The following is a 16,097-nucleotide window of genomic DNA, read 5'->3' as shown; positions in this document are numbered from 1 at the left end:
TCAAAGCAAAAAAAAAAAAAAACCCAACAAACAAACAAACAAAAACAACTTAAAAATGGGCAGAGGATCTGAATAGATATTTTTCCAAATACAACGTACAGGTGGCCAACAAACACATGAAACGGTGCTCAAAATCACTAATCATCAGGGAAATGCAAATGAAAACCACAAGCTAGGGGCGCCTGGGTGGCACAGCGGTTAAGCATCTGCCTTCGGCTCAGGGCGTGATCCCGGCGTTATGGGATCGAGCCCCACATCAGGCTCTTCCACTGTGAGCCTGCTTCTTCCTCCCCACTCCCCCTGCTTGTGTTCCCTCTCTCGCTGGCTGTCTCTATCTCTGTTGAATAAATAAATAAAATCTTTAAAAAAAAAAAAAGAAAAAAAAAAAGAAAACCACAAGCTATTACCTGACACCAGTCAGAATGGCTAGAATCAAAAAGGCAAGAAATAACAAGTGTTGGTAAAGATGTGGAGAAAAAGGAACACTTGTGCACTGTTGGGAATGTAAATTGGTACAGCTACTGTGGGAAACGGTATAGAGGTTCCTTTAAAAAGTAAAACTAGAAATACTGTATGATCTAGTAATTCCACTACTGGGTATTCACCCAAAGAATACAAAAACACTAATTCAAAGGACTATAGGCTCCCGTATGTTTATAGCAGCATTGTTTATGATAGCCAAGACATGGAAACAACCCAAGTGTCCATCCATAGAGGAATGGATAAAGGACATACACACAGAGACACACACAGACACACAGACACACCCCCCCCCACACACTGGAATATTACTCGACCATAAAGAAGAATGAGATTTTGCCATTTGTGGCAACATGGATGGACCCTAGAAGGTACTGTGCTATGTGAAATAAGTCAGACAGAGAAAGGCAAATGGTGCATGATTTTACTTACATGTGGAATCTAAAAAACAAAAGAAAGAAAGAAAGAAGAAAGAAAGAAAGAAAGAAAGAAAGAAAGAAAGAAAGAAAGAAAAAGAAAGAAAGAAAAGAAAGAAAGGGAGAGAGAGAGGGAGGGAGAGAGGAAAGAAGAAAGGAAGGAGGGAAGGAAGGAAGGGAGGGAGGGAAGGAGGGAGAGAGAGAGGGAGGAAGAAACGAAGCCAAGCAACCAACTAAAAAACAGACTTAAATACAGAGAACAAACTGGTAGTTGCCAGGGGGAAGGTGGGGGGTGGGGGAATGGTGAAATAGATAAAGGGAATTAAGGGGTACAAACTTCCAGTTATAAAGTAAGTCATGAAAATGAGAAGTACGGCATAAGGAATACAGTCAATAATATTGCAATAACATATGGTGATAAATGGCGTCTACATTTATAGTGATGAGCTCTGAGTAATGTACGGAAATGCTGAATCACTCTGTTGTACACCTGCGATTAATATAACACTGTATGTTAACTATACTTCAACTTTTAAAAAAGCCTTTATGTAAATGCTTATTGCAGCTTTATTTGTTATCACCCCAAACTGGAAACAACCCAAATGTGTTTCAACCGGTGAATGGATAAACGAACAGACATGTGAACATCCGTATAGCGGGATACTACTCAGCAGTAACAGTCCACGAGCTCCTGGTACACCCAGCGCGGACGAATCGCGCTATGTACCCTGATTCCGTGTATATGACATTCCGGAAGAGGCAAAACTATATGGACAGAAACAGTGGCTGTCAGTAGGTGGGAGAGGGCTTGACAACAAAGTGGCTCAGGGTGACGATTGGCTGATGGAGCTGTTTTAGATCATGATCCTGGTGGTGGATACGGGACCGTGGGTGTTTGTTAAAACCTGGAGAATTGTACACTAACAAGGGTGAATTTTACCGTAGGTAAGTTGTACCTTACATATTTTTTAATGGAAAAATGTAAAAACTTAAGGGAGGAAACCCAGGGAGTTTTTTGTGTCAGCCTCTATCTGATGGACAGTCCACTCCCCTAAGCCCCGTTCCCGAGGGCTCCACAGGGTGTGCTGGCCCTTTGTTCGGTGTTCAAGGGCATATTCCAACAGCAGCTGCAGGTCTTGGCTCAGGAACGGGTGGGGAGAGTCGGGACTTTCAGACCAGAGGAGGGGACAAATCAGCCCCTTGCACGCACCTGCTGGGAGGTGCAAAGCAGATCCTTGGTTGGGTACCACCGGGGGGGGGGAGGGTTGCTGCAGTTGGACACCAACCTCCTTGGCAGAGGTGAGCTTCATGTGAAACTAATGAAGTTTAAAATCGGGGGTCCTCTCATATACAGTCTCCTTCCTGGAAGGGGCTCTAGAAATGTGTTCACATGGCCACATATTTTTATAAAAACTGCAGAAGCAGATACTTTAACCACATCATTTAAGGTCAGTGTCTCTTGCCATTCTAACTTCCTCTTGTTCACAATATTGCTTCCGGTACACGTCCTCCTCTGACATTAGAGTGGCCACAAATAGTTCAATTAAAATCCCTTACAAACATATCAACTTTTGCATTTTTTTTCTTTGGAAGGGTCCCTCCCCACCCTTGCCCCCAGTCATGAGTAAGCCTCAAGACCCCTCCACCCTTGGATGCCTTGCTCCTTGCCTCGTTGCAGCCCTAGGAAGACTGGCTCTTCGATGCACTCACCTTACGGTTGAAACGGTCAATGGTGACCTGACGGGTCCCGTGAGTCACATTCAGCATCACCAGACAGAACGGGGGCCAGTTCAGGTGCCCCTGCAGAGAGAGCCCAATCCTCATCAACTTGGAGCCCAGTCCTTGTTGTCTCCTCCTCCTGGGGAGCCACTGTGAGCACACTTTCCCTACCACCCCCTCTCAATATGCTGGGGGCACTCGTCGGGGCTGTGCAGATGGAGCACAGAATCCCATGGAACATTTCTGGTTCTACCTGACCCCCTGTAAGTCCGGCCAAAAAAAAAAAAAAAAAGCAAAAACAAACAAAAAACCTGCCTGCTTCCACCCAGGAAGGGCCACAAGGTGGTGCACTCCACGAACCCTTTCTCCACACGGCCATTCCCGGAGACCCCGTCAGAGGGAGCGACTGTAGAGGTTTCTACATCTGTCCTCGCCTCTGGCACCCCTTAATACCCAATTCACTGCTCAATCTCCCCTCTTCAAACCTAGTCAAGTCCCGAGGCCCCAGCAGGAAAGGGAGCAGGGGCCAGTCACCAGATTGGCACTTTTGCAGTCAAGGACGTGGACGGTGACCATTTCTTTGGGACTCTGGGTGAGGATGTAGATGGCCTCCTTGAACAGGGCTACGTGGCTCCCATCGAAGGTCACGAAGCTTAGATCAGGGAAGATTGAGCATCGGCCTGGGGGAGGCATGAGAAGATTAACAGATGCTTCTGGGGCCAAGGTCTCCCAGGAACAAAGGGCAGGCACCTTCGCCTTTTCCTGGGGGACTCAGAGGCCCTGGGGGCTGGAGAGCAGGCATCACAGAGATGAGGTTGCAAGACTAGGGGATCTGAGTTAGAATGGCAAAAATAGACAAGGCAAGAAACAACAACTGTTGGAGAGGATGTGGAGAAAGGGGGTCCCTCCTACATTTTTGGTGGGAATGCAAGTTGGCACAGCCACTCTGGAAAACAGTGTGGAGGTCCCTTAGAAAGTTAAAAATTGAGCTACCCTATGATCCAGCCATTGCACTACTGGGTATTTACCCCAAAGATACAGACGTAGTGAAGAGAAGGGCCATATGCACCCCAATGTTCATAGCAGCTCTGTCCACAATAGCTAAATCGTGGAAGGAGCCGAGATGCCCTTCAACAGATGACTGGATTAAGAAGTTGTGGTCCATATATACAATGGAATATTATTCAGCTATGAAAAAGAGCGATTTCTCAACATTTGCTGCAACATGGACGGCACTGGATGAGATAATGCTAAGTGAAATAAGTCAAGCAGAGAAAGACAATTATCATATGATTTCTCTCATCTATGGAACATAAGAACTAGGAAGATCGGTAGGGGAAGAATGGGATAAAGAAAGGGGGGGTAATCAGAAGGGGGAATGAAGCATGAGAGACTACGGACTATGAGAAACAAACTGAGGGCCTCAGAGGGGAGGGGGTGGGGGAATGGGATAGACTGGTGATGGGTAGTAAGGAGGGCATGTATTGCATGGTGCACTGGGTGTTATGCGCAACTAATGAATCATCGAACTTTACATCGTAAACCAGGGATGTACTGTATGGTGACTAACATAATATACTAATTAAAAAAAAAAAGACTAGGGGATCTGCCAGGTCAGGGGTCGCGTTGAGACAAGAGGTCCCACAGGAGAATGCATTCAGGTCAGAGTTACCCTAAAGCCAGGGAAGATACAGGTAAGGGGCCGAGGTCACGCTTGGGGAGGATCTGGTGGACCACAGGACTCACAGGCGCATTCCCACAGGGGGCAGCAGCGGTCCCCGCCCACCCTTACTGCGAGGCCCAGGACCCCGCAGCGAGGTGGAGTGGCACTCTGGGGACAGTGCTGGGACTGGTTCACTCGGATGAGCTGGCCCTCCAGGCAGATGTGGCGGACGCAGTCCTGCTCGGCAATTGGCTGGGGCACAGGGTGGAGACACGGCGTGAGTGCCCAGCCTAGTGCTGCAACCACTCGGGACCCCCCACCCCAAGCCTAAGGGTATAAGCCCCTTTCCAACGTCAGTGTAGCAGGGCAGGGGGACCCAGAAGTAAGACTACTAGGGATGGTGTCCACACCCTCCACCCACCCAGCATGCCCCTGGGGGCCTGGGGATGGGCTGAGCATGAGATTGGGGGTCAGGGGACTGACTCCCAGGGACTTCCGCGTATCTACCCAGCCCTTGTGGAGAGCTCCAGGTACACAGATGTGCAGACATGCTAGCTCAGACTCAGAGAAACCTGAGCATACCACGCATGCATGTGAGCACACACACAGAGACACGCACGCACAATCTCTGTATCTCTTTCTTACAAATGCACATACAGTTTTGTGACACTACACAGCACACACACAGATACGTGATTGCTCACCCTGAGTCTCACACATGTAAGCTATGCACACACACTCCCACGTGGCTCTATAGACACGAACATACGCACACCAGCACACTCGTGTTGTCACACTCTGGTGTCACACTGAGTCATCCAATCAGCCCTAGGGGAATGGTGAGACTCTGCTATGACATCAGGGGCCCAGAGGAGCCTGGAGAATTTCTCAGGCTCCAGAGTATGGGGCAAGGGTGAGGGTGGTGACTGAACCCCCATCTTGCAGCCTGGTGGCTGGTGAGGGAGAAGCTGCCGCAGGCCATGAGGGATGTGACGCCATGTTGGTGTCCCAGCCAAGACGCCCAGGAGAGAGGGGCGTGGAGGGACCACAGAGGGGTGGCCTGACAAGTCACTCACGACACAGGTGGCAGGGGCACCGTCCTCAGTGATGGTCGTCAAGGTCTCGGCTGAAGTCGCCGCGATGCTCTGGGCCAGGGCTGAGCGCCCAGACTGCATGGTGGTGGCCTCTGTCCCCGGCTCTGCTGGGAGCTGAGGTCCCGCCGAGGTTCCATGGGCCTCGGCCAGCTGAGGGAGCAGAACAAGTGAGCTCTCTCGGGAGGCGGTCCTGGCCGAGACGAGACTCAGGGGATAGGATGTGGGCACCAGTGGCGCTGGGACGGCCCAGAGGCCATCGGCCTCCGGCGCCAAGGTAGCAAGAGTGTGGGCCACAGCAGGCGTGAGTTCTGTGGGCACCCTTTGGGCAGGGCCATATATCCAGGTGGGCAGAGACACTTGCTTGGACAGGATGGCCATCTTCTCTGCGGTGCTCTCTCGTGGGGCAGCAGAGAGCGTGGAGGCTGCCCCCTCAGCCATGGCCGCAGCTCCGGAGGCCGGCAATGTGGCGCCCAGAAGCCGGCCTGGCGCCGTGCCTGCTGCCTGAGGGGCTGTGTGACTGGGTAGGTCTACCTGGGCCACGACAGCAGCGGTGAGAGGCGGTGCTGAGCTGAGGGTGTGAGTAGGCAGAGTTGTAGCCGTAGTGGGGGATGTGGCCTGTTGCTGGAGTGGAAGGGTGACGACAGAACCCTTGGACCCGGGCGTGGTCACTGGGGCAGATGTGCCCACCTTGGCTAAGGGCAGGCTGGTATCGAGAGGCAGGCCGGAGAGGAGCTGGGGTGGCCGAGTTGAGTCCACAGGCATGAAGGGTGTGACCCCCAGCCCGTGAGCAAGTGTGGACTGGCTGGTGGCAGCTGGGGTCCCCGGGGGCAGAGCCGGAGGCCTGGCGGCTATGGCGGTTTGCCGGGTGGGGTGCATCGGGGCCGTGGGGGCGGGTCTGGGAAGTGAGGGTGCTGGTGTGCCCGTGAGCTGGCCGGGCCCAGGCTGCTTCTCTGTGGGAGGCCCCGTCTCCGCTCTCTTGGTAGCCGGAGCACTGACAGGAACCTGCTGTGATGTTGTTCTAGCCTCCGCGAGCGGGCCGCTGGGACTGGAAACGCTCTGGGCCAGTATGGGCTGGGGCATCCCTGTCCTGTTCATGACCTTTGTGATTGCAGGTGTCAGCAAAGCCTTGTGGGATCCCAAGGAAGTGGGAGGCCTAGAGGTCACCGCAGGCGAAGCTACAGGCCTGGAGGAGGAGCTTGCAGGCAGCTCCAGGCTTGGGAAGGGCTGGAGGGGGGTGGTCTTAATAGGCAAGGCGCCGGGGCCTGGGACTGTCACAGCTTTGGTCATGAGTGGGAAGCGAGGTGCAGGGGGTAACCGGGAGGAGACTGTGATGTTGGGGCTCCCCACGAAGGTCACAGTCACCCTCGTCGTCTTCACAGCCCCTGACCCCATGCTAGGTGTGGGTGTCTGCTGTGAAAGGGAGAGGGAAGAGGATTCTGGGGTGAGGGGGGTGGCCAGGTGGCTGGCAGTCACTCCCATGCTGGCTGGGGCCTCTGTGGGGCGGGCAGGGAGATTAGATGTAGTGACCCCCGACAGCTGCTGCAGAGTGGCCTGTGTGGGGCCTGGAGTCAGCATGGGCCCCTCGGTAGCTGCCATGGGTGGGTTCAGGGCTGTGGTGAGCGGGGCAGCTGGAGTGTGCGTTGGCCTGTGGGAGGGGGCCCCGGGAGCTTCCTGTGGGAACTGTAGCTCCTTGCCACTGAGAGTGGGCAGCTCTTGACTGGAAGGCAGGGTCTCGTTGCCAGGAGACTCTGTGGGAACCAAAACCACGGGCTCCACACCTGGGGTGGAGAGAGGAGAAGCTCAGACAATGGGGTGCCTGCTGCCTGCCCCAGGGGGTCCTCGCTGGGCAGGGCTGTGAGGTAGGGATCCTGAGCAAGCATCCTAGGTGAGCTTCCAATGGCCAGTCAGGCTGCCTAACCAAGCCAGGGGCCTCTGTCGTGTGGTACTGGATGACTCCACAGGTCTGGACTCGGCCCCATTCCTCAAAGCCTAAGCTCAGAGCCAATGGACTCAGGTCTACCTATAACTGTACTGACCCCAAGCCAGTCCCCTCTCCACTCTGGACCTCATTTTTTTCTCTGTTTAATGGGAAGACGGGACTGGATGAGGTCCCTGCCTGCTCTAAAGGTCTCTTCCAGAGGCTCCAATGCTGACCCTGCTTCTCCAGGGACCTGGGGACTCTGGGCATGATTGGACAAAGAAGACGCCGGAGATTTAGAGGAAATCTGAGGGACAAATGAGAAATCTAGGCCACTCACAGTCCTCCAAGTAGACACATCTCTGTGTGACTTCATCTAGGACCTTGGAAGTGGGGCATGCAGGCACACAGCCTTCCACCCTGAGGACAGAGCAGGAAGCCAGTTAGCAGTCTGAAATACGGGGGCGTCATCTCTTTGACCTGGAGGGAGCACAGTTTCATCCCTCTTTATGACACATGTCCCATGAATCCCCAGAGACACTGTGTACAGGGCCACATATACCCAAACATTCATGTTGCACGCTGTTGCACACTCCTGCGCCTCAGACCCAGAAAGAAACATGAACAAGGTCTAGTTATGCACACACTTGTGCACACACGCACACACGCTCCCATGAGTCTGCACTGAGGCACGTTGTCACACCTGCAAGACTCGAAAACATTCATGCAGATACACATACATCCACACGGACTGTCACACACGAGCGTATCCACCTTCGTGCACACACAGCTGCACCAACACCCAGAGGCATGTGGCTCACACACACGTATGCACAGCTGTGTGCAGCCCACGGACACTGGTCTACCCACACGAACACGCACAGCGCCCAGCTGCAGGCACATCGTACACAAATCAATACTCACACACGCACACGGAAGTCAGCTTCCCTCTGGTACACACACCCACGCACACCCACAAAACATGCATTCACAAGTACACGTGAGCACACACTCACACCCTCAGCACATGCCCATGCCTCTGCCCACAGACTACACACCCATTCACACACGCGTATGCCCAGATGCACTCATGTGCACACCTTGACTCCACGCCCCTCACCTTGGCACGTCCCGGCAGCTAGCCGCCTGTGGGTCCCGACAGGTCTGGAAGCAGGGGCTGGCGCAAGCATCGTAACGCCACTCACAGATGGGGTAGGCAGCCCCTGAGGGCTTGGCATCTGGAAAGGTGACCCGCCCCAGAGCCCTGAGACTGAGTGAGACTGGGTACCAGCTCAGGGTCAGGTGACCGAACACACAGGTAATCCCAGCACGGCCCATCCCCACCCTGCTCCACGGAAGAGACAAATGGACACGTGCAGGGAAAGTAAAGAAAAATAAAATAAAATATAAAATAAAATAAAAGCCAACTTAAGGGGAAACTATTTCTGGGAGTGGGAGTCAGTGTCTGGGGGGATGCTTGGGCTGGGGCTGTGGGAACGTGGAGTGGGGGCTAAGAACCCAGGGTGGGGGGCTACAGAGCAGGCAGAGGCCATTGGGCTTTGAGGGTTAGCCAGAGAAGGTTGGGACCCCCCGATCCTCTCCATAAGGTTGCCCTGTCACCCTGCTCCCCTGGGACCCTGATGGCCAGGCTTGCCCTGCAGCCTTGGTGGCTGAGAATAATAGTAACAGCAACAAACACAACAGCCAACTCTTAAACGGCACCAACTACGACTTTCAGCATCTCACAAGTATTTCCTTATTAATGCTCACCAGAATCCTATGATGTAGCACTATCATTATTCCCCATGGATGGATGAGGAAACTGAGGCACAGAAGATGCTGGGAAAATTAAACTCTCCCAGGAGAGATGCCCTCAAAAAAAAAGGTCCTGTGGCCAGTGCCCTGACGGACGAGGAATCCTCAGGGAAAGCTGGCAGTGGGGGACGTGGAGGCAGACAAGACCCCAGACCATCTTAGCACGCGAAACCAGTCTCTGAAAGCATGATCTGAGCAGGGAGGCTTGGGTGGGCTCTGCAACAGGCCGGAGGGAGCAGCCCCACCTGGCAGCCCCTTCCTGAGTCTTCTATCCCCCTGCACTGACGACTGTGAAGAAACCTGCTTTTCTATATCCTTGAGACCAGACCTGAGAACTTATATTTGCGAAACACCTACTATGAACCCAGCCCGGAGCAAAGCCCGTGAGATGCCATCAATCCTCACAACAATCTTACGAGGCAAATAGCCCCACTGTACGGAATTGGATGGTGGGGAGCTCTCCTCCAAGTGCCAAGGACTAGGGTCAGAATTTGAAACCAAGTCTGTCGGGCTTCAAAGTCTGGCTTTATTCTACTCTACTTCAGTGTCTTCCAGAAAGGGACACAAGTCCTGCCATTATAGCCAGTGATGAATCCATCGTGGGCGGGGCTCATCGGTGGACTCTCTAGATGGCCACGGAATGGAAGAATGAGCTGGCCCAGGCCTGGCTTGTGGGGGAGGTGATAAATGAAGGGGTTGGAGATACATTTGTGCACGTGTGGAAACAGACCCATTCATGCAGCACAAGGCTCCCTCACAGGCACAAACATACACGTGCCCGTGCAGGACAGAGAGGCCTGCCCGGAGTGACAGAGGAATTGCGAACACTTCCTCCAGGGTATGAGCAGAGTACAAGCACTTGGGGGCAGACCCACTTGGCGGGGGTATGGCAGAGCCCTAGAACCCACGGGCCTTAGCTGGAAAGGGGGTGGAGCTGGCCCATCACTGCCCAGGGTGCTGGGCCTCCCATGGGGGACAGAGGGAGACTGCTGGCTCCTCAGCCTGGTGCCCGGGGGGCGGTCTTTGAGCTCACAGGGTAGGCATGTGTCCCCATCAGCAAGAAACCTGAGCCAGTGGGCCCTGCAAGCTGCGGCCAGGAGCACTTCTTACCTCGCGTCCACAAAGGCTGCCCTATTTTTAGACCATGTAATTGGCCTATGGGTGTAGGCAGGACCCAGGAAGCTGGCTGGGCCCCAAGCCCCACAGCCCACGGCTCCCTAGGCCGCCACCATGGAGGTCGGGCCACCTCCCATCTGAGGGGCAGTACCCAGGGGTGGTCTCCCCATGCCAGGAGAGTAAGAACTCTGCATCTTGAGGGCTGCTGGGAGGGTGTGGTGGGAGGGGGCAGGAAGGGCAGTTTGGGGAGGGGCTGAGGGTGATGGCAGGGTGGACACCTACCCAGAAGGCGGAAGAACGTGCCCTGGCGGAACACCTCCGTGTGCTCATACAGCCGCAGGACCAGCGTGGGGCCCGACACATAAAGAAAGGAGCCCGGCTCTGCCAGTGACTCCAGGGCCACGAGGCCTGCCTGCCATGTCCCCCGGTGCAGTGAGAAGGAGGCATGGTGGTGGAAGGCAGCGCTGCCCTGCCACTTGGCCAGCTCCAGAGACCCATTGGCTGTGACATGCAGGAAAAAGTTGGGTCTGTCCGCTGCCTCCAGGGACACCACATCCGGGTCTGTAAAGAGTCAGGGGGGTGAGGTGAGCGCAGAGAGGGGTCCAGATGAGGGCCAGAGCCTGGCATGCGTCTGCACTCAGTGACTAAGTAACCCGCCCTGCGGCTTAGCTGGGCCCTGCTCCTCCGTGCCTGCCCACCTACTTCTGCCTGCTGGAGGCCCCTCTGCACACCCCACCTCTCCCTGAGGGAAGTGGAAGGTTAGAGAAGCTGCCAGCTGCCAAACCTCGGGGAGGTGTCTTCCTCCCACCTTCCTTCCCTCCTCCCTCTGTCCTTCCTTTCTCTCCTTTCTCCCCACCCCCCCTCCCTCTCGCCCTCCCTCCCTCCTTCCCCCCCCCCTGTAAACCTTTGGAGGACCCTCTGCATGTCAGGAGGGATTCTAGATGCTAGGGATACGGCAGTGAATAGACTGACAGAAACGGCTGCCGTGGAAGAGTCACGTTCTATTGGACACACTGGACAGGCTGGGGGGTGCTGATTTGACAGGTTTCAGTGACCCCAGCTTGGTCCTGCTCCACACCGAATCCCAGAGGGTCAGAGCTGACAGGCTGAGGGGATGTGGAGTCCAACCCACAGATAGGAAAACGAGAGATGAAGGGGCTAGCCTTGAGCCCCACAGCTGGTCTCCGCTATCCTCTCTCCTGTGTCCACAAAGGCCCAGTTCTAGAAAGTGGGGCTTGTTGCTGGGTGGATAACTCCGGATCCACACAAGCAGGTGTCCAGGAGTCCCGGCCTGCCACGGCTGGCTGTGAGGCGGGCCAGTGACTTCACGTGCCTGGGCTGTTATGAGGGGCAAACGATATGGTGCAGGTGAAAGGCCCAGCATGGGGCTGGATGTGTCTTTCCTCCCCGCCCGTGTGGCCCTGTCCCACCTCCCTGAGAAGCTGTGAGGAGACAGGAAGCAACCGGAGGAAGGATTCGTTGTTGACGGTAATAACAGTAAGTGCCATTTATCAAGGACTTACTATGTGCCAGGCAAGATGCTAAGCAAGCCCTCTATCTGCCGGGTTATTACATTCCAAGAGGGCCCTGGGAGATGGCAAATTCATTCATTCAGCAGCTAGTGCTTTCTGAGGGCCTATCACGTGCCAGGCGCTGTTGCAGGCATACTAGGAAACAAAACGACCAAAATGCCTGCCCTGATGGAAGTTACAAGTGGGAGGAGGAGAAACATCATAAACAAGTAAATCTATAACAGGTTAGCGGGGGTGATCTTGTTACGCCCATCTTACAGACCAGGGAAGTGAGGCCCAGAGTCACACCGCTGGTGGAAGAGGGAGGTGGGATTAGGAGAGCAGGTAGGCTAAGGCCAGAGCCCAGGGTCTTAGCCTCCGCACAGTCTTCCCCAGGGATGGGCTCCAGGAGCAGGCACGGTCATATCAAGCTCATATCTTGTGTCTGTCCCCTGGATGGGATTGCAGACTTCCGATGGACAGGGATGGGTCTCTTCCATCCCTGAGGCCCTAGTGTTCAGCTCTGTGCCTGGCCTGGGAGTGGGGCTCATTGAAATGGAGGAAGGGGGAAAGGCAGGGAAGGAGGGATGATGGGGTGGGGAGAGGTCCTCATAACCAGGTGAACTGCAGACCCTGAGAAATTGAGAACTGACTTTCTGAGACTGGGGTGAACTCCATGAGAAGTGTCTGGGTCCTGGTTCCAGCTGATGCTGGGATGGGCCGCATCCTTGTGGTTAGGGAGACACTGATAAGATGGGGCCAGCAGCATGCGGAGGCAGAAATGCTGATTACAGTGGTCACGCACACTGCGACACACACAAACGGCCCCGGGAAAGACTAGCAGCACTGGCTGAACTGAGGCCTTGGCTGGTCCAAGGCCCAGCAAAAATGCCATCCAGGGGTCCCTCTGCCCTGGGTAAGGTTCCTGCCCCCCGCTTCATCACTACCGAACTCTGAAGGGAGGACAGTGCCCACTAAAGCGATGCCAGTCAGGTCTGCGGACTATGTGCGGCCCAGGAGGCTGTGGCTGGTTCCAGGCGTGTGCCAGAATTCAGGATCATAACCTGAGCCGGTCAAGAGCTGCTCCTCCAATCCCAGAAGCGAGCCCTGCAGCAGTCAGTGTATCAGCCAGCTCCTCTCTGGCACTTAAGAGTCTATCCAGTCTCAAAAATGGAGGGGCGGGGAGGGGAGGAGGCAGAAGAGAAGAAGAAGAAGAAGAGATGAAAGAGGGTGGAAGGGAGGCAGAGAGGGGGGGAGAGGGGAAAGAGGACTGGGGGCAGGAAGGAGGGGAGGAGGGGAGGGAGGGGAAGGAGCAGATGTCGCCACCAGGCTTGATCGGAACACAGCAACGGTATAAAGCAAGATACAAAGCTACATCTGGACCTTGGCCTCCCTGCTTTTTCCAGGGAGAAAATGGAAGGTGTCTCTTTGAGGAGACTAACAAGTTGACCCAGAGGCCTGTCTCAGCTGGGAAGGGGGCACCTGTTGGAGCCCCACGTTTCTCCAGCGACTGCAGATTGCTTAGGGCCTCGGCATCCTGCCCTCCTCTAGTAACTGCCTCCCTCTGCCAAGGGCTGCTGTGGGGCTGGAGGTAAGCCTTACCGTGAGCCTTGGCCTTGTATAGTGCAGCCGTCAGCAGGAAGTTCACAATGTCCCCTGGAGCCACGTCGTCTGCGCGCACGAGGACCATGGCACCGCCTGCCGCCTTGCTGGCCACCAGGGCACTGCCAGCAGCCAAGCTGGACAGTTGGTAGGGACCCTTACCTAGTGCTGGAGAGAAGGGGCCCAGGCGTGAAGCCTGCCTCCCTGGGCCTTAGCCCACCTCCCATCCTGCCAGAGGTGGGGAAAAGAGGGTACGAGAGCTACTCTCAGTCGCTTCCCTCACCCCAGGGCCCAGGGAGCTTGATTCCATCAGAAGGAAGGGGCAAGAACTCCAGGCTGTCAGTCCCTGATGGGAAGTGACCCTCCGTACAGTGCCCGAATAATTTCACAGGAAACCTGGGAACAGGGCCACCCACAGGAGACCTCTGTCTCTGCCTGAGGGATGAAGGCTGGCAAGTCCCAGGCTCAACATCACTGTTTACCTACTTGTCTCAAATGTGTCATTTTTGTGTCTCTTGGGTTCCTACTGTTGTTGGTATAGGTTGGGGAGGGCCATGAGTTTCCTAGACAATTGCCTTAAACCCAACCTCCGTGCCTCCAGTGTGCCCCCCAACATCAGTGCTTCCTCCCCACAGGTACCCGACTCCCTTTTCTAGCCACACTCCCTGCTGGGACTCATCAATGGCTCCCCATTGCCCTCAGGATGGAATCCAAGAGCCTAGCTTGAATTCAGGGACCCCTCACACCCCAAACCCCAGCAGCCTCCCCACACCCTTGCCCTGCACATTGAACTTCTCTAGCTCTTCCTTGAAAGAGCTGTGCTGCGCTCTATCTCACGCCTGTCCTCATGCCGTCCGCCCACTCAGAGTAGTCCTCCGTGTTTTGCGCCTGGCAAACGCCTACTCAACCTTTGGGGCCCAGCTCAAATGTCACCTCCTCGGCGAAGCTCTCCCTGCACCCTCTCCTGCCACACACGAACGTCATCCCTCCTCCTCTGCGCTCCACCAGCCCCTGGAGCCCGGCGGGCCCCGAGCACAGCTCCTGTGATGAGGACCTTTATGGTGGGTCCACACCTGTCTCCTGGACCAGATGGGAAGCAGGCAGCGCTGTGCTAATACATGCGTGACAACAAACAAACAAAACCCCGCTTTGTAGCGGTTGCTGATTTCCAGGGACTGAATGCTCGTGGCGGTGGTCGGTTTCAAACTACCAGCTGGATGTGGAGTTAGGAACACACTGCGACTTTAGGGGGGAGTGTGAGCCGGCTCCAGCCCACCACCGGGACAGGCCTCTGACCATTGATTCCCCAGCACCCAGCAAAGGGCCTGAACCAGAGAAAGTGTTGGTAGAAGAGCAGAGAAACGAATGGATGGGTAGGTTATGAGTAGGTGGAGGGTGCTAGAAACAGCCTGTCCTTTGCCAGTTACTGCCACCGAAAATGCCACAGAAGGGAGAAGACTCTTCTCAGAGCTGTCTTGCTGAAATGTCTTGCCTGATGTCAGACAGACCTTGCCTGTCCCGGGGACTGTGATTCTCCTGTTACAGATTCATCCCTAAAGGGAAAGCTTTCTCACAGCCAGGAGGAAGCCCTTGGCCATCCGGAGTCCCTAGGAGCTCCCATTCTGGAGGATCTGTTGTCCCTGAATTATCATGCTTCACCCTGGTCCAGCTCTCAGCTCGCAGACCCCCTAACCGGTATCCTGGTCTCTAGTCTGTCCCCCTCCGTTTCATCTGCTGTACTCTGCCAGTAGGACACGTCTCAACCCCAAATCTGATAATGCAGGTAACTGAGGACAGAGCCTTGGGCCTAGACCCACATAGGCCTGTTCCTGGCATGGTGCCTGGAAGGGGATGGAGCGGTGCTCAGAAGTCAAAGGTGAATGGTACCAAGGACCTGATGAGCGTCTAACTCTGCCAAGATCCGACTTCCCACCCTGTTGGCCATGACCCTAGTGATTAAACTGAATAATGAGCTCTAACATTGGACATTAGCCTTTCGGTCTTTAGATGCGACCCGTGCTTTCGCCCTAGCTAAGGCAGAAGTTGGAGCCTAGCCTGGAACCCTGTGACCTGGCTAAATCTGAAGATGAATCTGACAGGCTGAGAGCCAAGCTGTAGGTTTTGCCCCAGCCGTCCTCAGAAAGAGCAGTTTGCAATTGCCTTCCCCACTCAAAACTTCAGGAGACCCAAGACAATATTCCATGAGCCTGATGAGAGCGATTGCGAAGGCCCTAGGATGGCATATGGGTGGGAATGGGGTTTTTACTTCCTGGTGAAGCTGCCCTGGGTGAGAACAACTTCCGGGAAGCTGGCGTGGCCTGGACTTGAGAGAGGGGCTGCAGGAGCTTCTGGAGACAGAGCTCCGGGGCGCCCCCGGCCTCTGCACTGAGTTCTCTCCGCACAGTGGGGTCCCTCCTCGCACCATGTCACAGCTCTTCCAGGGCCAGCTGATGCTGTCATGGCAGCAGGGCGGGGCAGGCAGTACCTCAGCCCCCCAGGCTCCGCTTGGGGAAGATGGGCTTACCTTTGTTAAAGAAGTCACAGTCATACGCTGCAAGAGAGAGAACAAGACTTCTTGAGACGCCTGGAACAGATGGGCAGTGCCACGGCCCCTGGCATCCCAGCTGTCCCAGATTTGGCCTGCCTCCCAAACTCCAAGATCTAGGCATGGTCATTGGACTCAGATATCTTAGAGTGCAGGAAATACCACGGATCCTGTCTGTGTCCCCGGCACAACGCTCAAAGCCTGGCCTAGAGCAGACA

General features: G+C 55.0%; 1 protein-coding gene across 1 annotated transcript in view; it reads right to left on the bottom strand.

Moving 5' to 3' along the window:
• OTOG (otogelin) overlaps positions 1 to 16,097 on the bottom strand; it is a 94,567-nt gene that overhangs the window by 30,994 nt on the left and 47,476 nt on the right. Inside the window, 9 exon segments of the mRNA XM_048213871.1 lie at positions 2,607 to 2,696; positions 3,150 to 3,295; positions 4,362 to 4,530; positions 5,355 to 7,150; positions 7,631 to 7,710; positions 8,411 to 8,528; positions 10,504 to 10,782; positions 13,335 to 13,502; positions 15,859 to 15,885. Coding sequence (XP_048069828.1) covers positions 2,607 to 2,696; positions 3,150 to 3,295; positions 4,362 to 4,530; positions 5,355 to 7,150; positions 7,631 to 7,710; positions 8,411 to 8,528; positions 10,504 to 10,782; positions 13,335 to 13,502; positions 15,859 to 15,885 — 2,873 coding nt within the window.

The sequence above is a fragment of the Ursus arctos genome, unplaced genomic scaffold (assembly GCF_023065955.2).
Source record: "Ursus arctos isolate Adak ecotype North America unplaced genomic scaffold, UrsArc2.0 scaffold_23, whole genome shotgun sequence".
In the NCBI taxonomy this organism is placed as follows: Eukaryota; Metazoa; Chordata; class Mammalia; order Carnivora; family Ursidae; genus Ursus; species Ursus arctos.
Note: the sequence above shows the minus strand (reverse complement) of the source record. Positions and strands in the feature narration are given on the sequence as shown.